Here is a 21,533-nt window from a genome sequence, read left to right as displayed (position 1 = left end):
CTAACAGAGGAAGCAGGGCTGGAGCAACGTAGATGCTTTAGTCTATGTAGATTAGAGTATCTACACTTGAGAACCTAGTTCCAGAACCAGATGACTTGGGTTCAAATCTGCACTCTTCCACTTAGAGCTATTGCTTTGGGCAAGTCACATACCCTCTTTTAAGGCTCGGTATCACCATCTGTGAAATGGGCATGATAATAGAGCATATTTTCTAGAGCATGCGATCATACAGGTAAAGATCTTATCTTGAAAGCCTTGCAGTGCCCCCTAAATGTTAGCTCTGCATATTCTTTTTTTTTTTTTTTTAATATTTACCTGTTTATTTAGGCTGTGCCGGGTCTTTGTTGCAGCATGCAGGATCTTTTTTTTTTCTAGTTGCAGCATGCAGATCCTTGATTGTGGCATGCGAATTCTTAGTTGCAGCATGCATGCGAATCTAGTTCCCTGACCAGGGATTGAGCCTGGCCCCCCCGGCACTGGCAGCATGGAGTCCTACGCACTGGACCACCAGGGGAGTCCTACCCACTGGACCACCAGGGAAGTCCTTAGCTCTGAGTATTCTTGTTGTTACTATTATGTTGCACCCTTCTGGGTACAGCCCACACTGTAGGGAAGTAAGACTCCTCTAACAGCAAACAAAGAGTGGAAAACAGTTTCATCTTTCCTATCTGTCTGGCCTCAAACAAGATGCCTTACCTCTCTGAGTCTTAGTATCTCATAGGAAAAATGGAGATTATTACACCGACCTCACATAGTGTGATAAACCCTTAGATGATTTGGGGGGGAAAAAAATACTTATGTTCCAGTTATCTTTTGTTACATCACAAACCACTTTAGAAGATAGTGGCTTAAAATAACTCATCTGTTTTGCTCACAAATCTGCAGTTTGGTCAGGGCTTGGTGGGGATAGCTTATCTCTGCTCTTTGCAGCATCAGCTGAGATGGCCCAGCTGGGGCCAGAGGGTCTTCTTCCAAAGTTACACACTGTGTGGTAAGCCAGTGGATCCTGGCTGTCAGCTGGGCTGTCGCCCAGGGTCTAGTTTCCTCTGAGGCTTCTTGGGCTTCCTTATAGCATGGCACCTAGATTTTAAGAGCAACTATCCCAAGAGACAGGAAGTAGGAGCTGCCAGTCTCTTTAGACCTGGACTCAGAAGCTGATACAGTGGGGCTTCCACTTTATTTTATTGGTCAGGTAGTCGCAGAGCCCACCTAGATTCAAGGGGAGGGGACTTATACCCCCACCTCTCCATGAGAAGAATATCAAACAATTTCCAACCATCCTGAACCTACCGCAACTTGAAAGTCTTTCCTTTTGCTTTTTTTTTTTTTTTCCCCTGGGTGCCATGGTGACAATCTTTGCAGAGGATGTAGGGTTTCTCCTAGGCGAAGACCAGCAGAGACACAGATATCCATGACTGGGGCCTTATCGCAGAGCCTGTCTGGTCAGGATCAGTTTCTCTGGGCCTGATTCAGGGTTGAGCAAGCAGGCGTGCTACCTGGCGGCTTCTCTACTGTCCGTTTCCCTGGAACCTCTGAGGCTTCAGTCATCCACTCTGCCAACCCCATGCCTTTAAAACAAGAGGGAGAAGTCAGGGAGAGAGAGAGAGTAATTTGAATTCAGAGAACTAGATTTTAGCAGATGGCCCCAGCTGAGTGGAAGGAGCATCTCTGTAGCTCTTACTCCCTGGAGAAATCTGTTTCTCAAGAGGGTTGCTGCCTGGGTATTTGGAGTGATTGTTGTCAGACATTATTAGCTTATTAATTGATGGGTTGGAGCACTCCAGGACTGGAGGCAGTAGGCTGGTAGGGGTGGCAGGTGGGGGAGGGAGTTGCCATGGCAACCTTGGGGCCTGTGGTTCGCGCCCTGGCCTCAGAGCGGGAAGGATGCCCCAGACAGCTCAGACCTGCTCAGACAGACCACACAGTCTCCAAAGAGGGGCCAAAGTCTGTCTCTGAGTCTTCTGTCATAATGCATTTTCACACACAGCCACCCACTCACATGCCCTCAGAGTGAAAACCAACCCTCTTCCTGTTGCCTCATCCCATATCCTGCCTGCCTCCCCTGGTTTGTTAGCTCCTAACTTCAATTTCAGCCACGCCGGGCTTCCAGGCGGGCTGCAGAAAGAAATGGAGTTTAGATTCATTTATTCATTCAAACGTTCAACACATTTTTGTTGTGCATTTTGGGCCAAACCACCTTCTCTCTGACACAGGACAAAGTAGACCCCGCTCCCCCTTCCTCCTGGAGCTTACTGTCCAGAGGCGGAGATGGGCATTGACACACGGTCATGCAAATTTCCATGCGCTGCATTGGGAATTATTAAAATACAATGAATTCAGACCCTGGATTGAATCCCAGCGCTGCCTCTTACCAACCAGGCGACTCTTGGTCTCTTCAGTACTAAAGCTGGGAGAATTTCCTTGCAGGATTGCTGCACCCACCCCCGTGCCCTTGTCCAGTGCCCTTTGTCATTCCCATCTCACGGGCCACCTTCTGTCTGTGTGAGGAGCCCTGGTCCCAGCTCCCTGGCAGCCACAGTGATCAGACACCCAGGCCTCACTGCTCCGAAGTCTCAAGTTGCCCAGGGAGGGATGCAAAGAACCCAAGGAAGGCCCAGGTTAAGGCTGTGGGATGGGATGGAGAGGGAGATTTGCTTGTCCCCTGCGTGTCAGGGAGGGCTGTGTGGAGGAAGTGGCATTTGAGCCGCCCTTAAAACAGTGCTTCTCAAACTGGTGTGTGTCAGAAAAACTCAAGGGAATTGCTCAACGTACAGCCTCTTGGACCCTATCCCTCACTGATTCTGATTCAGGGAGTCCAGGGCAGGGCCTGGGAACCTGCATTGAAAGGGGATACAGATGCAGTGTCTCTCACCTGAGAAACACTGCCTTGAAGCATGGGGGGAGTGTCCTTGAAGAATGGGGAGAAGAGTGTGGAGATGATGGGTGAGGGACGTTTTGGAAGGAGGGACAGAGGCCGGGAAGTGGGTAGGCCATGTGTTGGGCCTCACAGTAAAGGCCTTGAAGGGTCCACGCTGCCCATCCCCCACTCTCAGGGCACCGCTCAAAGCCCACCCTCACCCAGAAAGTACCACAAATCGCCCTCACCTCACTTAGCCGATGGCTCTACTTACGGGTCCAGGTGGCTTTGTTTTCATTAGGCTCCCTCCTCTCTCCTTGTTAGACTTTGCCCAGGGTGGGGGTGAGGGTGGGGTCTTTATTTATTTATTTCCTCTCTTTCTTCTTCCCTTACCACCACCTCCCCCGTGGCCCCCCGGCCCAGCTGTCCCCTTCTCTCTCTTTCTTAGTTATCAAGCTTTTATTAAGTGCCAAACCCTTGGGCGGGATTATACGGATCACTGTGAGGCTGCGCAAGAGAGAAAGTGGGCCTGGGTTCATGGGCATGGAATCCGGTTAGAAGTGCAGAAGCTCGGGCCCCATCCCAGGCCTGCAGAACCAGAATCTGCACCTTAAAGAAGAGTCCTGGGAGACTGGTGCGCACGCTGGCATTTGATAAGTGCTGCTCTACAGGGCTTAAAATAAGAACGATATGGGCCTTGTGGTAGGCAGAAAAATGGCCCCCAAATGATGTTCAGTTCCTGGTCCCTGGAGCCTGTAACTATGTTACCTTAGGTGGCAAAGGGACATTAAGGTAGCAGGCGGAAGTAAGGTTGCTAATCAGCTGATCTTCAAATAGGGAGATAGTCGTGGATTATCTGGGTGGGCCCAGTGCCATCACAGGGTCCCTAAAAGTGGAAGAGAGGGCAGGAGGGTCAGAGAAGGAGATGTGAAGATGGGAGCAGAGGTCAGGGTGTTGCATTGTGGGATGGACTCAGCCAGCCACTGCCAGCTTTGAAGATGGAATGCCAGAAGCCTCTAGAAGCTGGAAAAAGCAAAGAGATGAATATTCCCCCACACCCTCCAGAAGAAATGCAAGCCTGCTGACACTTTGATTTTAGCCCTGTGAGACTCACTGTTGCCCACCAGATTATAAGATAAGGAATGTGTGTTGTCTTAAGCTGCTAAATTGGTGGTAATCTGTTTCAGCTGCCACAGGAAACGAGTCCAGAGCCCTGTCTTTGGAGTCAGACAGCTCTGCAGCTTCCCTGCTGTGTGACCCTAGGCAAGATGCCGGTGCCCTCTACATCTCAGTTGCCCTGCCTATAAAATAGGGTTGAGGTGGGGCTTAAAACAGGAAATATTTGGAAGGTGCTCAGCCCGTGCTTCCAACACACTTTGGGAGCTTCTCTGCCAGTCCTCCTCTTGGTTCTTAAAGCCATCCTAATTCACACCTGGCCACTTTGGAACTTGTAGCAATGCAGCGCTTTGTATCTGCTCCTGTGATGTAGGTGTGTGCTGATGTGTAAGGCCTGGGAAGGCCAAGGCCAGCCTTCAGTGCGCACGTCAGGGAATGTCCCTGCAGTCAAATAGCAGATAGCTCATGATAGACATTTCTTGTATTTGTCAGAGCCCTTGGGGAGCCCCCAAGGTCTTTACCCCAACTAGCCCCAAATCAGTAGAGGACCGATGGGGAAGACAGTAGGACCCCATGACGAACATCTTACCAAGTTGGCCTGTTTAGCCTTCACCCTCCCTAGGGAGACTCACATGGTAGGGCAGGACCTTCTAGCCTGAGGGAGTGGTGCTGTCACCACCACCACCACCGCTGCCATCCTAGTTCATCCTAGTTTCTAGTTCTTCCTTCCTGTTTTAGATCAAAGGAAAAAACCTTAGCACGAAAGCAGAACACAGTACAGGCGCTTTTTCTCTTCCTGAGTGGGTATTTCACAGAGGACCTGGGCTAGCCGACTTGAAGTCAGCTTCATCTCTCCATCTGCAGTTCCAAAGTCTCAGTAGGAAGAGCGGTGTGGTGGGGAGTGCCTGGCTCTGGAGAGAGGGTGGTCCCTGGGGAAAGCGGTGGGGGGGGGACACAGTGCCATCAGTGGTTCCCACAGGTGTAGATGCTGATGGTGGGCAGCCTGTGTGTGCGTGTCCTGTTAGGCCGGGCTGCCCTGTAAAGAGAATCAGGGGTGCTCTCTTTGGTCACTGTGTCCTGGGGGTAGCCAGCCATTCATCACTAAATCTGTCCTGCACTTCTCCCCAACCCATCCTTTCTTATGGCATCAGGGAGAGCCCACAGACTTCTACGCTCAGAAATAGCCTCTGGGACTTCCCTGGTGGTCCAGTGGTTAAGACTCCACGCTTCCCCTGCAGGGGGCGCGGGTTTGATCGATGGTCGGGAAGTAAGATCCTGCATGCCGTGCTACTGTATGGCAAGAAAGGAAGGAAGGAAGGGAGGGAGGGAGGGAGGGAGGAAGGAAGGAAGGAAGGGAGGGAGGGAGGGAGGGAGGGAGGGAGGAAGGAAGGAAGGAAGGAAGGAAGGAAAGAAATAGCCTCTGCGTCTACATGCACCACTGCACTGTAACAAGGCAGAGCCAGAGGCTTCTGCTGCAGCAGGCAGAGGAGCATTTGCGTGGAAGCCCAGGCCCCACAGAGGGGGATTTTTCCTGGGTTCCTACCAATACAGCCCCCGGCAGGACTATAGCAATTCACTCTCTGGAGAAGATGAAACCATCAAATCACCCGACAAAACAGGGACAATGCACACCCTCAGTGACCCCCACTCATGGTGGACATTGACTTCCTGGCTCCAGCAACGTTCCTACAGTCAGCTTCCAAGGAGATACCTCGGAGAGAGGAAGTTAAGCCGAAATAGCATGGCAGCCCGTTTGAAGAGACACGGCTCTAGCATTTAGCTGTAAGACCCTATCTAGAGCCTTTGCTCCTTTGGGCCTGAGTTTTCCCATCTGTAAAATGGGTCAGGTAACCTCCAGGGGTCCCATCGACCCTGCTGTGCTGAGAGAGTTTAGGAAACGGTCCTGAGAGTCAGAAGATCCCGTGAGAGCAGAACCCCATTCTTGCTCCCCACTCTAGGCCATGCTGTTTGCTTATTGTTATTATTATTATTTAAGTATTATTTATTTATGGCTCCATTGGGTCTTCATTGCTCTGTGCAGGCTTTCTCTAGTTGTGGCAAGGGGGGTTGCAGTGCACCCTACTCTTCATTGCAGTGTGCGGGCTTCTCATTGCAGTGGCTTCTCTTGTTGCAGAGCAAGGGCTCTAGGCGCACAGGCTTCAGTAGTTGCAGCATGTGGGCTCAATAGTTGTGGCTCGCAGCCTCTAGAGCACAGGCTTAGTAGTTGTGGCACACGGGCTTCATTGCTCCACAGTATGTAGGATCCTCCTGGACCAGGGATGGAACCCATGTCCCCTGCATTGGCAGGCAGATTCTTAACTACTGTGCCACCAGGGAAGTCCCTGGACCACGCTGTTTAAAAACATTGATGCTCACCTTACTCACGACCAGGAGAGTTCCTCTGATGCCCTTGCTCTGTTGGTCTGCAGAACAGGGTCCACCCGCCTCCACATCAGTGCTTCTGCTCCTGGCTGCCCTCTGAAATTGCCCAGAGAGCCTTTAAAAACACCAAGGCTGGCACTTCATCTCCAGAAAGTATGATTTAATTCGTCTGGGGTGGAGCCTGGGCAATGATGTCATTTTCTATAAGATCCCCACGTATTTGCTAATGCCGTTGTGACCCACTGACCCCGATGTAGGTCACTAGCAGCTGAAGGGTGACAGTCTGGGGGTGGGGGTGGAAACAGTCGGCTTCCTGCCCTTGCCTGCTGTCCCATGGCTCTTGTGGTCCATGGTACTTTCTAGTTATCTGAGTGTCAGCCTGTCTAGCTCAAGTCAAAACCCCTGGCTCAGGGGTTCCGCTTCCTGTATCTCCTTGTGTCTTGGACACGCTCAAAGGTGGTTGGATGGGTAAAATCCGCGCACCCCACTCCTCCTACATCCCTGAAACCCCCGGGGTCCCTGCCTCTAATTCAGGCGTTAGCATTCCCGGCAGGGTCTCTCCCTACGTCTGGGGTGTGTGGAAGGCAGACCCAGGGTGCATGGAGAGAGCTGTCCCGCCGCCCTCATCCTCTGGCTGGTGAGCGTTCCTCACAGCCACCCAGCCTGACTCCAGATCTGAGTTCACATGATTCTGCCTCAGCTCAGGAATGGGCAGTCTCCAGCTGGCATTTTCTAGCCCAGAGCTGGGAGGCGTGGTCTTCGGGAAATCGCAAGAAGGGGAGCTTGGGCCCTGGCTGCAGGGTTGCGTGCAGACGGGGGTCCACCAGGACCGGGCCAGAGGCGTTCAGTCCCCTCCGGCCTCTGGGCTTCTGCCAGCAAGCACTGGAGGAAGCCGGCAGTTTGAGGTTTGAGGGCAGGGCTTTGGCGGGCAGGCAGTGTCAGAGAGGACCCACGTCCCCCAGGCTGCCGCCCCTTGCCTGCTCCTCCCTCACCTGGCCGCGGCGGCAACAGCCCCCTTCCTGAGGTCTGGAGGCTGAGCACTCAGGGGTCAGTCCAGCTGTTTCCAAACAGGATCGAGACCCATGAGCAGCCCAGGAAATCAATGTAGGAGCTCACGACCTTTAGAAAAACAAAATAGGGTAGAATGACCAGAGCGCATCGCAAGTAGTAGGGTAAGTACTGCTCTGGATCTGTGTATGTCTGTGTGTGTGTGATGTCTCTATGTGTTGGTTACAGTGTCAAGTACATTCCTCCCTGTGGTCTATGGTCAAAAGAGCTTAAAGGCAGCGACTTGGTGCCTAGAAGTCTGGGTTCTGGGTTCAGATCCACCCAACTCACTGTATGAACTTGAGCAACTAGGTTAGCCTCTCTGGGCTTCAGGTTCTGTGGAAATGGGTTCACAGTGGCAGCCCCGCTGACTCACAGCGACTTTGTGAGCCCAGATGGGATTGACCTTTGAAACAGTTATGAGAGCTTTAGAATTGAGATTGTCTCCTTGCTGTTGCTGGAGTGAGACTATTTAGGGGAAAGCTGGGGACTACGGAGCGGGGGAAAATGCAGCCTGAGTCTCCTTCCACCCCAGAGGGACACATGAAGAGACTCTGGAAAGGGCACTTGTAGGAAATGAAACAGCCCTGGTTAAAGCGTGTGGAGGTTCGGCCAGGCAAAGGGAGGGGAACTGGGCCTGCAGGAAACTCCCAGCTCTGTGTGCCGGGGCTCCCCTGAGCAGGGCACCCCTGTGCCTGTGCGTGTCAGCGCGCCACCACTCAGAAGAGATGGGCAACAGATTAAATCCGTGTTTATGCACCAGCTGAACAGCCCCGGGCACCTCCGCCCTCTGGCTTGGACCGTGCAGGCAGCTCCCAGCTTGAGTCAGAGGCCCTTCCTGCCTTTGGGAGCTTACCTGCTCTTGGAGTTCAAGTCCTCGGAGGCCTCTGTGCAGACGGCCCTTTGTCTTAACGGTTTGCTCTTAGGTGTTGGATTGCTTCGTGTGTGCTCTCTCAGTTTCCTGGCTGGGTGATAAAGTGAGGCAGGCGCAGTGGCTCCGCGTTTTGATTCTTCACCCCAACTGCCTCTACCTTGGGGATACGAGCCCTGGGCACACCGTAGGTTCTCCTGCGTGGGTGGTGGGGCGGTGGTTGACCTGGCAGAGCACCTGCCAGGTGCAGGGGGCTTGCCCGGGACCAAGCCTGGTGGCCTCGTGATGGCATCTGTGTGGCGTGGAGCCTGGCAAAGCCTGGGGGTGGGGGGTGGTTGTTCTGTAACAGCTGTGCTGAATGGAAGGTTAGCCTGGTGTAAAGGAGAGCGAGGACCAGTCCAAGTTCAAAACCTGGCTTACGCTGTAGCTGTGGAATTGTTGTCGGAAGCTCAGTTTCTCTGTACCCCAGTGCTGAATCAAATCTTGGAGATAGAGTTTGGGGTGAAGTAGAAATAGACAGCTTTATTACTCTGCCCGGCAAAGGGGATCACTGGAGGCTCCCATCTCGAAAAACTATGTGTCCCAATCCCAGAGGATTTGATGAAGGGTTTTATAACAATGGTTCAGGGGTGAGGTCTCTGACAAGATGAGGGTGTGTGAAGGGCCTACACTCCTTTGATCTTGTCTCCTAATCTCCATGAGCTTCTCTGGTCCCTTTCATGTTGCCCCTGGCTGCTCCGCCCTTGGTTGGCAACCGTTAGAATAGCCCTTTGTAACTCAGGCAAGGTCAAGGGGGCTGGAGTCTCGCCTACCTGAGATAGGGGACAAAAAAAGGCCTCCGTGCCCCGGAACCCCGTAGGGCCTCGGGAACCCCGCAGGGCCTCACTCGGTCTCAGATTCTTGAGCAGCCTCAGTTTTTTCATCTATAAGATGGGCGCAGCTGAGAGAAGTGCTGAGAGAGAGAATGACTGTGCAGAAATGAGTGGAAGGCTCTCACTCGGTATGACTTGGTCCTTCCATCCCATCTACATTTTTCCATTTACAGAACATTTTGCACCTACCATGCCTTTGATTTTGGGGAGCAAGCTTTCTGTAGACAGCAGGTACAGAAGCGACTTACCTGGCAAGATGTAGTTTCCATGGAGGGGTGCCTGTCCTCAGGGAGTAGTAGAAGGGAGAGCTGGCTGTGATGAGGCCTGGGTGAAAAAGCAGGACCCTCTGCAACCAGCTCAGGCAGCTTAAACAGATGCCAGGTGGCTGGAGAGGAGGCCACAGTGATTCCTCCCTCTCACTTTCCTGTTTCTGTTAATGACATTTCCATTGTCCCAGCACCCAGCCTCAAACTCCCACCCATCCATCCATTCATCCACCTCTTCATCCATGTGTCCACCCATTGACCCATCCACCCACCCATTCATCCATCTGTCCACCTGTTCACTTATCCATCCATCCACCTACCCCCTCATCCTTCCATTCACTCATTCATCCACCTACCCATCCATGCATCCACCCACCCACCCACCTCTCCATGCATCCATCCATCTAACAAATAATTTGGGGGAGATTATGAGGACCAAGAACTGAGATACATTTCAGATTTGTCCTTGATTGGCCCCCGCGCCTTCTAATTAGTTGGCCATTTCTGTTTCTTCTTTGCCCTGCAGACTTGAGCATTTCTGACTTTGGTTGCCAGAATTTGCTTATCATCGGCCTAGGAAAGAGGAATGTACAAACGGCCGCCCCAGCCCGCCCCACACACGCCTACGCTCACCACTAGCAAACGATAGGCTTTGGCCAGGTGACTCTCAATGAATTCCTGAGACCTGACAGGACGTGTTTTCACTTTGGTTTCCTTTGCCTGTTTGGGTTGGGGCCTGGGAGGCTGTGCTGATGCATGAATGTTGATCTTCCTGTGGGTAGATTCTGTGTGGACTGTGGAGAACCCGAGGTAGATCCAGAGACACGGACGTCCTGGATGGGGGTCCCTGGGGACCGCTCAGGTGTGGGCCTGGGATTCAGGGACAGGAGAGTTGGCAAGAAGAGGGCGAGTGGAGCCACATTTTGACTCACGGGGCTGTGCAGAGTTTAGGGGTCACAGGCCTCAGCTGCCCCTCCGCCCCCTTCCTCTCACCATCAAAATATATAAACAAAAACGCAAAAAGCAAGACAGGAAAACACCCCATGTACTGTTGATGGGAATGTAAAATGGTGCAGCCACTGTGGAAAATAGAATGCAGTTCCTCAAAAAATTAAAAATAGAACTAGCATATGATCCAGCAATTCCACTTCTGGGTATGTACCCAAAAGAACTGAAAGCAGGGACTCAGACAGATGTTTATACACCCATGTTCATAGCAGCGTTACTCGTGATAGCCAAAAGATAGAAACAACCAAAACGTCCATTGATCAATACATGGAAAAACAAAATGCAGTATATACATGTAATGGAATATTATTCAGCCTTAAAAAAGAAGGAGATTCTGATATAGGCTACAACATGGGTGAATCTTGAGGACATTATGCTAAGGGACATAAGCCAGCCACAAAAAGACAAATTCGGTACGACTCGCCTTATATGAGGTATCTAGAGCGGTCAAATTCATAGAGACAGAAAGTAGACTGGTGATTGCCAAGGGCTGGAGGGAGGGAGGATGGGGAGTTAGCATTTAATGAGTGCAGATTTTCAGCTGGGGAAGCTGAAAAAATTCTGGAGATGGACGGTGGTGATGGTTGCACAACAGTGTGAAGGTACTAAATACCACTGAACTGTACCTTTAAAAATGGTTAACAGGGTAAATTTTATGTTCTGTATATTAAACCACAATTTAAAACAACAAGAATCACATCCCTCCATCACCATCACTGAAATCCAGGCCCGTGTCCTGGAGAGAATGGGGAGGTGAGTGCTCCCAGGAGTCCTCATCTTCCCGGGACGGAGAGGTTGGGAGCGAGGCTCAGGTGGGGACTGGATGTGGCAGGGAGGTGGCGCTCGGAGAAAGGAGACCTGGATGCCTACGCCCATGCTTCCCTCCTCAGACTGGCTTTGGGCAAGTCACTTGACCTTTCGAACCTCAGTTTCCTCACCTGTAAAATGGGGAGGTGGCATTCACTTCTTCATTCCAGTACTCAGGAGTGCCTGCGATGTGCTGGGCGCTGTTCAAGGTGCACAAGGCCCTCTTGGAATTTACATTGTCATAGAGGAGACAGATCATCAACAAGCAGACAAGTAAATAAATAAGAAAAATCTCAGACACTGATGGAGCTCTGTAGAGCCATCACCCAGGAAGGTGTGATGGTGATGGGGGAGGGGCTGCTTTAGTGGGGTGGTCACGGAGGGCCTCACAAGGGGGTGGTGTTTAAGCTGAGACCTGACTGCAAAGGAGCAGCCTTGCGGTGGAGGTGGGGTAGTGGGGAGGCCAGGGGCCAGTACTCCAGGAGAGACTGGAGGGAGGCCAGCTGACCGAGGCACAGAAAGCTGGCCAGTGAGGCTGGAGTGTGGTGGTGGCGGGAAGGTGGGGGAACTGGGGCTGGATCACGTTGGGCCTTGCAGGAGTTTGCAAGTTTTACTGTGGGCTTGAAAACTCACTGTGAAACTGTCTCAGTGGGTTTTAAATAAGGAAGAGGAGGATCCGGTTTGTATTTTGGAAAGATCGCTGTGGCTTCCCCAGGGGATAATGGTCAGGGGCGTGAGTGGGAGCGATGAAGTGGGGGAGGCTCGGCCACGGAGAGAGCCACAGAGAGTCCAGGTGAGAGGGGGCAGCTTTGGACCAGATCCATCTCTCGCCCATTTTAGAGACTCCTGTGAAAGCTACCGGACCATTTTCCAGGAAAAATGCACATGCTTAAATATTTACAATTTTGAGCATGTGATTTCAGGGGAACCCCTCAAGTTTATCCTCCATGAACCCCAGGACTGGAACTGCTGTGCTGGAATATCTCTGAGCCCCTTCCCAGCAGGCTGTGCCAGCTTCCAGGCTGAGCCCCGGCTCTGGTGCCCACAGGGCCAGTCAGGAGCCAGCGGGGGGGAGGCTGCAGAGGGGGGGACCATGGTCAACAGGTGGTGCGACATTGTTGGTCGTGGAAGGGGTTTCCTATCTGGTCCGTGAATCCCAGCTTGGCTGTGGTGAAGAGACAGCAAAGGGCAAGACTGATCTGCGAATAGCACAAAACAACCTAATGCAGACCCCGTTCATTTGGAATTTGCGCCATAGAAACCCTGCATTCTCAAGGGGAGGGCGGTGAAAATTGGTTCTTGGGTGGGGTGAAAAAAATCTTAGATGTTATAGTGATTTGTCATCCTCCAAAAGCCCAAGATACATAAACAGATATGCAATACATCTGGGATATTAAAATTTCACGGGGGCGGGTGATTAGGAAAAAAAGGTCTAAAAAGTCGCCTTGGGAGGGTGATTACGAACAGCAACAACAAATAAGTTAATTTAGACACAGGGAGGTTTTTCGTCTGAGCCACAAGTGTTAAATCAATAGAGCAGCTCAGGCCTTTCATTTTGATATATTAATTTATAAAGTAGGCCTACAACAGAAAATTTTTATTCTATCTTGTTCAAATGTATTTGTATGAGGGTGAGTCAAAAATTATCCGCACTCCAGTTATATTAAAACTTCTGTTGGCCGCACTGTCTTATCAGCGCTTTCCATTCAACGCTACCATCTCCCCAGTCACTGCTGTGCAGGTGCGAACGTGTTACATCAGTTCATTCGTAACTGCGGTGCGAGCAAAAATGGATGCCCCACTTGTGATCTGCACGAAAGAAGAGCAGCAGGAAGTTTTTTGTGGTCTCAGGGTGTGCACGTCCGCACACTTCTGCCCACACTGTCAACACTCTGCAAAAATTTCGTTTTGAGGTGTTAAAGCCTCCTCCGTATTGCCCTGATCTTGCTGCATTGGACTTTCACCTGTTTGGTCCCCTGAAAGCAGCCCTATGAGGGCAAAGATTCACTTCTGATGAAGAAGTGAAGACAGTGGTGCATGCGTGGCTCGCAGCTCAGCCTAAAACCTTTTTTAATGAGGGAATAGGAAAGCTTGTTGACAGATGGACAAAGTATATTGAAAAGCAAGGAGATTATGTCGAAAAATGATGTATTTGTCTTTTCTAAAAGTTAATTAAAATAAATTCTACAGCCAGAGTACGGATAATTTTTGACTCACCCTCATATATATAGCAACAGCGTTTTCTCTGTTAAATTCTCAACAATGTGAACTTTTCACTAATGCAAGTAAGACCACCATCTTTTATTCTGCCTCATTGCCTTTGGAAAAACAGTGCCATGCATTTTGACATATTTTATGTGGCCCTGATACTGACCCTGAGGGCAGATGTTTTTATCCTTTATTTATTTATTCATTTATTTATTTTTTATTTATTTATTGGCTATGCAGCACAACTTGCAGGATCTTAATTCCCCAACCAGGGACTGAACGCAGGCCCCAGCAGTGAAAGTGCCAAGTCCTAACCACTGGACAGCCAGGGAATTCCCATATCCCCATTTTATAGATGAGAAAACTGAGGCTAAGAAAGGGTAAACAACTTGCACAGCCTGTGAGTGGCTGACCCTACCCTGGCGCTCATGTCTGTCAGTGCCTGGTCCCCTGTGCTGGGTTCCCGATTCCACGGAGGTGAGGGAGCAGTGCCTTGCAGGAAGCTTGGCCTTTCTTCTTGCCAGAGCACAGCAGGATGTGGACAAGGTTGGGCCTCTTCTGTGCTGTCTGGAGAGGCCCCCAAGAGGGGCTGTGGCCTTGGTATTTACTGACCTGGTACATTCCTGTGAGCAAGTAGGAAAAATGTGAGTGGGGCTGAATGCTGCAGAAGAGAGTGGCTGGGGCCCTCACTGTTGTGTGGGTTGGAATTGATCTTCACCTTGAGCTTCCCTTGGAGAGCCAGCTCCAGGCCCTGCTTGCTGCACTGAGGGACCAAGAAAATAAATAAGGGACAGGAAGCCAGGGAAAGGGGATGGGGAGACATAAATCACATCTCGGTGTCTTGGTCTATGACCCATTCAGATAGTCTAGTTGAGTTGGAGTTGGCTGGCTGGATCATCTTCTAAATTAAGCGAGGCACTTAGAACAGTGCCTGACACACAGTAGGTGCTATGTAAATGTTAGCTCCTATTATCCTAAGCCTTTCCACCTTTGACTTTCAGGGGCGTAACCATCACCACTGAGGCCCAGCCTTTGCTACAGCTTGAACCACATCTTAGAAACGAGATGGCGGTAGAGAGACTGGTGCATTCCTGAGCCCATGAGGGGTGAGGCCCCTGCAGGCCCAAAGATGGGGAACATCACTGCAGACAACGGTTCACTGAGCTGTGCCATCGACCACACCATCCACCAGACGCTGGCGCCGGTGGTGTACGTCACGGTGCTGGTGGTGGGCTTCCCAGCCAACTGTCTGTCCCTCTACTTCGGCTACCTGCAGATCAAGGCCCGGAACGAGCTGGGCGTGTACCTGTGCAACCTGACGGTGGCTGACCTCTTCTACATCTGCTCCCTCCCCTTCTGGCTGCAGTACGTGCTGCAGCACGACCACTGGTCCCACGGCGACCTGTCCTGCCAGGTGTGTGGCATCCTCCTCTACGAGAACATCTACATCAGCGTGGGCTTCCTCTGCTGCATCTCCATCGACCGCTACCTGGCTGTGGCCCATCCTTTCCGCTTCCACCAGTTCCGCACCCTGAAGGCCGCCGTGGGTGTCAGCGTGTTCATCTGGGCCAAGGAGATGCTGACCAGCATCTACTTTCTCGTGCACGAAGAGGTGGTGGAGGACAGAGACCAGCACCGCGTCTGCTTCGAGCACTACCCGCTGGAGTCGCGGCAGCGTGGCATCAACTACTACCGCTTCCTGGTGGGCTTCCTCTTCCCCATCTGCCTGCTGCTGGCCTCGTACCAGGGCATCCTGCGGGCCGTGCGCCGCAGCCATGGCACCCAGAAGAGCCGCAAGGACCAGATCCAGCGGCTGGTGCTTAGCACCGTGATCATCTTCCTGGCCTGCTTCCTGCCCTACCACGTGCTGCTGCTCGTGCGCAGCCTCTGGGAGTCCAGCTGCGACTTCGCCAAGGGCATCTTCAACGCCTACCACTTCTCCCTGCTCCTCACCAGCTTCAACTGCGTGGCCGACCCCGTGCTCTACTGCTTCGTCAGCGAGACCACGCACAGGGACCTGGCCCGCCTCCGCGGGACCTGCCTGGCCTTCCTCACCTGTGCCAGGACCGGCCGGGCCCGGGAGGCCTACCCGCTGGGCACCCCCGAGCCCTCGGGGAAGAGCGAGGAGCCCGACGTGCTGACGAAGCTCCATCCGGCCTTCCAGACCTCTCACCCGCCCGGAGTGGGAGGGTCCCCAGCCGGCGGGCTGGCCTAGCCGGGTCACCCCATCACCCATGTGTGGGGGGAGGGGAGGCCTGAGATTGCTCGACGGCTGCCGCCCCCTTGGCCAAGGCAGGTGCCTCTTGCTGCTGGAGGGGATGATGGGCTTGGGCCACGGGCCCCTGGGTCTGGGCCGCAGCACAGCCTCTGTGGTTCCAGGGAGACTGCTGTGGCTGCCAGGTCTGCCAGAACTGCTTGCTGAGTGTGGGGATAAGCCCTGACAGCACATGAGGGTCATCTGCTGCCAGCTGGGTGGCTGATGGGAGGAAGACCTGGTCACCTCCAGGAGGTTTTCAAAGAGAAGCTCGGGTGGAGGGGTGCAGAGTGTGAGGACATGGAGAGGGGGGCCTGGGAGATCACAGCTGCCAGGGCCTTCTAGTGTCACAGATGACACCTGTCCAAATGCACTGGTGTAATCTGAGGAGGTGACACACGAAGGTGTATTGTCACCATTAACACTTGAGCCTCACCACATGAAGGGGTGGGAAGGAAGATGAGTGGGGCCAGGAGGCTGGATGGGGAAAAGGAATGTAGGGAGGTGTTTGGGGCACTGGGATTGTGTTGCAGGGGGGACCGTGGGGGAGTGGCAGGCAGAGGAGAGACCCGAGATCCAGCCAAGCCACAGTTTTACAGGCAGGGAGAGTTGAGCAGATTCCCCAGCCCCAGGGTTGATGGAAAACAAATCCTAGGGCTCTGTGGGAGCTCTGTGGGGCGATATCTGTGGTCCTTTAAAGTCAGCACTGAAGTTCAAGTGTCAGGACAGAGGCCTGAAGCAGTGTGTCCAAATGAGTTCCCTACACAGATTTGTCTCAATACATCTTCTGTTTCTATCTGCCCTGAAGCACCAGACCCAGAAGCCTGGGACTGTGTGTGTGTGTGTGTGTGTGTGTGTGTGTGTGTGTGTGTCCATGGTTAAAATGACAGGGTCTCCATGACAGCTCTGCCCCAAGCCACTGAAGCTAGGGTCATGTGACTGTTGGCGGTGTCCCCTGCCACACACAGACTGGAGTGCCTAGCAGTCTCAGAGAGGAGCATGACATTCTCCCCAGGTTCTTAGATAGAACTAAATAAGTAACACATCTCTGTCATCTCTCAGCCGAAAGCTCCACTGTGGTGAAGCTCCACTGTGGTTTAGGAGAGGAGAGGAGGGGACCCTGGTCACCTTGCCTCCTTGGTCCTCCAGCACTGCTCCTCTGCCAGATGTCCCAGTCCACCCACCTGGAGAATGACGGTGGGCCCGTGGGCCACGTGCAGCCCAGGGTACTGACCACCGTCTCTTGTTCTGTCCTGGAAGACTGGTTACAGGGCTCATCTCTCCTGCAACTTCGTGCCCAGTCATGTTAGGCCCCTATTTGGGGAACATACCACGGACCAGAAGAGCTTCTTGCTGCTCCAGGGACATGCCCACCTTTGTAGAAATGCTAACCCTTCAGGTTTCCTGGTCAGTGGGCTGGAGCCAGTTCTGACTTCCCTCAAAGAGCTGGGATTTGAGCTCTTGCAGCCAAGGGGCTAGGTGGGCTCAAGCCTGGGGAAGGACCAGGGATGGGAAGATAGAAACTGGCATCAGTAGAACATTTCTGGAATCTGCTAAAGGAAGGGCCAGGGAGAATGTCTTCTTCAATCTCTCTTTATGTCTCCCCTCCCCTCGCCCAGAGGTAGAGTCATTCTGAGCTTCTTAACCCTCCCATCAGAGGTGTCCAGAGGCAGATAGTCCAGGGTGGATGTGCCCTAAGGAAGTGGGGTTCCAGGGCTACACTTGATTTTAGCTGGGCAGCCCCTGCCCCAGCTCATTCTGGAGGGTCTTCCATAGCCTGGGGAGGTTCTCTTCCCCATCATGGAGAAGGAAGTGACCAGGTCTGAAGGTTGCAGAAATGGCCATACGGCTAAGAAAGCCCACCCAGCCCCAGCCCAGGATCTTATGGGGACAATGGCACTGGTTGAGCCCTCCATGCTTCCTTATTCCAAATTTCCTCCTATTTTGATCTTAAACATGGGCATTCCCACTGGGATAAACTGGCATGAGCTGAGGGCAGTTCCATTTACTATCAAGAGTTGTATTTTTGTATTGTCCTCTCTTTTATGCCAAGTATACGTGTGTTGGACCATGCAATGGATTTATGTAGCAAACTTGAGCCTGCAAATAAAGCAAAGTAACCAGCCACAGCTGGAGTGTGCTGTAGTTCTTATGGGAAGGGAGGGTCTTCTAACACCAGGGGGATCTCGAGGGCCCATGAAATAGCCAACAGAGTCAGGAGGGTCCAGGGATTGACTTTTGCAGAGAAAACTGGAATAGAGCAATTAGGGGATTTGCCTTTTACCCAGCAGTGGCCAAGAAGGATGAAGCCATCAAATGAAGAAAGGCCTTCTCTCCTTCCTCATGAGATTTATGAAGTGTCTTAAGCTCTGCAGCACATTGTTGCAAATCCACTGTGGGACTTAACTTGGCCACCTCCCCTCTGAAGACAGAATTCAGCCCCATGGTTTGGGAAATAGCATTCCCTGTCCTTGGACACAGGACCCCTTCTACCCCTGAATAGCTGCTCCTCATGGTGAGGGAGGGCCTGATTAGACCATCCCCTCATCACTAGTGAAGTTTGCCAAAGCAGGAAGGCCTGTTGTACCCACCCCTTGGGGGCCCTCCTCACTGTTTGGGTTGTGTTTGGGGAGCCCCACATTTAGTAATCAGCCTTTTTAGGCTGGAGCATCTTCTCAACAGTGGCAGCTCCATGTTTATCACTAAAGATTAAGTGCATCATGTTAATAAGTAAATTTGGTTTTAGTCACTTAATCCTTCCCTGGAGTCGGAGTCCTGGAGTGCTCCAGAAGAATCAATCCTTCCTCCAAACAGACTAAGTAAGGATATTATTGGGGATTAAGGCTCCTTTCTCTCCTAAGAGAATGGTTGGAAGAAAAGGTCCATCTGGTTTGGACTGAAGGTGGCAAAAGCCATTAGATTCCTTTCTCACTCACCAGTGTTGCTTAGCAAGAGGAAGGCTCATCTTCCTGTTTATACACACTGGTCTGTGGGTTGGCCAGACAAGTGTGGGAGAAATTTTCAGCACAGAATACATCTCCATCTGCTGCTTTTCTCTCACTGGTACAACCAAGAGAGAGCCAGAATCTGGCCCTCCTTGGTTCAATGCTTTTCTGAAAAAATGTGATTCTTGCAACTCATGATTCTACAGCTTCCAGGAATTCATCTGGCAAGATGATGGTCTTTAATGGCTATAACCCTAGGGTCACAGAGGTGCCCAGTGCTCTGGGGAAATGGTGGGTAAATTCCATTTGCTTTAATTCAACAACTATGAGAAAGATGTTGATAGATTAGACATTAGATACCAGTGTTGGAAAGTCCCATAGAAGTCATGATCTCCAGTTCTCTATGAATTATCCCCTGTATATCCCCCCCAAAATGACAGCCCAGTTTCTCTGCAAATACCACCAATGACACGAATTCACTACTACCCAATACAAGTCACTCCAAGGTTAGGCAGAAAATCTTAACTCCTAATGAGCCACAGTGGAACAACTTTTCCCACTGGCCTTAGTTCTGGCCTTCGGAGCCACATGACCCTTTAGGTACTGGTATTTGAAGAAAACTCTCCTACTTCTCAGTGTTAAATCTCCAAAGCTTGTATCAGACAAGGCTGGATTATATGGCAGTAAAAAAATATACCCCCAAATCACATTGCCTTAAAACAATAGAAGTTTATCTTCTGTTTGTGCAAAGTCCAGTGAGCAACTACTTTCTGGCAAGTCCTTTTCCCAAGTGACGGCAGTGATTCAGGATTTGTCCATCAAGAGGGTCAGTCATCTTGGGGTCTTCCCCTTCTATCCACACAGACAGGGGAAGTAGCACAAAAAGAATCCCACGGTGGGGGTTATGGCCAAGTCTGGAAGTGGTTGGTAACTCTGCTACTCACAATCTATTGGCCAGATCCCAGTCACATGGCCCCAACCTAACTACAAGGGACACTGGGAAATGTAGTTTTCCTATGTATGCAGGAAGTGGAAGCAGAATTAGTGAGAATCCAGCCAGTCTCAGACATATGGCTCTTCAAGCCACCTCCACTTAACAGGCTTTAAATGCTCACCCTCCTGTACCTCACCTGAAAAACACCCACTTCTTCAATCACGATGCTTGGATCTAAAGTGAGATTGTCTGTCTGACCTGTGCTGGGGAGAAAAGGACCATTTACCTCACTGTGTTTCTACTGGCACAGTGGCCTTTCTGGCAAGCACATCACATCACTGACATGTGCTGAGTTTATGTGAGCAGTGTTTGTTTTTGGCTGCTCCACACAGCTTGCAGGATCTTAGTTCCCTGACCAGGATTTGAACCTGGGCCCTTGGCAGCAAGAGTGCAGGGTCTTAACCACTGGACTGCTGGGGAATTCCTGAGCACTGGTCTTTTGAATCTGAAAGTTAGACTTTGTGGAGCCAATGGAAGCCACGTGGAACAGGCAGAAAGTATTGGGTTGGCCATAAAGTTCGTTCCCAACCCAACAGTAGAACACAATAGGCTAGACTAAGGTGGGGCTGGCGGTCAGCAGGGCTTGTGCAATGAGAGGCAGGAAATGACCTCAGAGGATTGCCTCGCCCAGCGGAGTGATGGGGTGGCACTTGGCCAGAGGGTTGCCGGGGGCTAAGGAGCCCTGACCCCCTTCCTGGCTTGCTTACCTTCCAGTCCCATCTGCAGAGTCTGTGGGTCATGTGCGCCTCTATGTACCCCAGGTCTCCAGCCTTGAACACCCACAGAGTATCCCAGGTACTACTTACCAGGATCCCCTCTCAGTATTCCTGGAAATGCCCAGGGATGCTCACACGCCCCAGGAATCCATCCTGGTGGATACCCCAGCCCATCTCTCATCCTGGGCCTCCCTACCATTCCTGTAGGTCACTTCTTGTCTCCCTATAACCAGCTTCTCAAGATCACAGCCATGCTCACCATGCCACCTCAGATGTGGACACAGGCCCTTCCCCAAAGGACAGCCAAAACTAGGGTGAACTTGAGCAAAACTTTACTAAAGGTCTGAGCTGGAATCACATTGTGGAACAGAAAAGCATAAAACTGGATTCTGGAACTCAGAGTTCCAGTGGTCCCCGGGCTGGACCCTGCTAAGGGATTTTCTCCTGGCCCCTTCTTGTACCTTAGCCCCTGCTGAAGGGCCACAGGCCTGTCTCTCCCTGCAGGGGGGCCTTTGACTGCTTCGCTCCAGAACTAGGACCTAGGACCTAGGCTCTCAGCCTTCCTTGGGCTCCACCCAGGTCTTTAAGCCTCTTTCCCAAACAACTTAATCATCTCCCCATGAACTTCTGCCCACAGGGAAGACAACCTATTACACAGTCATGCCTCAAACTTCTCCATGCCAGAATAGAACTCTGCTATTATTATTGCAAAACCAAAGGCCCATTAGTGTATTCCCCCAAAATATGAGTCAGAAGAGTCCTGGCAGCCTTAGCAGATGATGTTTCCTCTCTCTCTAGCCATCAAGATGTCAGCAGTGCCAGGATGTACTCTCAATCAGAGGCCCCCATTACATGGATCTCTGCAGACCCAAATCAGGGATGCAAATTTTAATTGGAGGAGACCTGGCCAGTGAGGCTTACAGCTGAGGTGGGTTCACCGACCTGTGAGAAGTCACAAATGGAGAGGGGCTGTGAGCACATTACAATGGCCCTGACGCCACAACAGCAGGCGCACAGACATGTAGGTGGGGACTCCCCACCAGAATGACAAAGGGATATCAGGACAGCCCCCACCCCAGCTACTTCTAGCCAAAGGCTTCACCACATCCTGCGTAGGGAGCATTGGAAGTTAACCCCAGATCACTGAACTACACACTTAGGTTTTGCTGTTGAGTGTACAATTTAGAGTT

At 51.8% G+C, this 21,533-nt stretch overlaps 1 protein-coding gene across 2 annotated transcripts in view; it reads left to right on the top strand.

The window, feature by feature from the left end:
- GPR68 (G protein-coupled receptor 68) overlaps positions 1-17,811 on the top strand; it is a 28,410-nt gene extending 10,599 nt beyond the window's left edge. For both annotated transcript variants that reach the window (XM_057730309.1, XM_057730308.1), the window contains exon 2: positions 14,436-17,811. In XM_057730309.1, the coding sequence (XP_057586292.1) occupies positions 14,534-15,649 (1,116 nt within the window). In that variant the 5' untranslated portion in view covers positions 14,436-14,533 and the 3' untranslated portion in view covers positions 15,650-17,811. The remainder of the gene's footprint in view (positions 1-14,435) is intronic.
- The last annotated feature ends 3,722 nt before the right edge of the window (positions 17,812-21,533 follow it).

Source organism: Hippopotamus amphibius, chromosome 4 (assembly GCF_030028045.1).
Source record: "Hippopotamus amphibius kiboko isolate mHipAmp2 chromosome 4, mHipAmp2.hap2, whole genome shotgun sequence".
Classification (NCBI taxonomy): Eukaryota; Metazoa; Chordata; class Mammalia; order Artiodactyla; family Hippopotamidae; genus Hippopotamus; species Hippopotamus amphibius.
The sequence above is the reverse complement of the archived record's forward strand: the minus strand, read 5'-3'. Positions and strand labels throughout refer to the sequence as shown.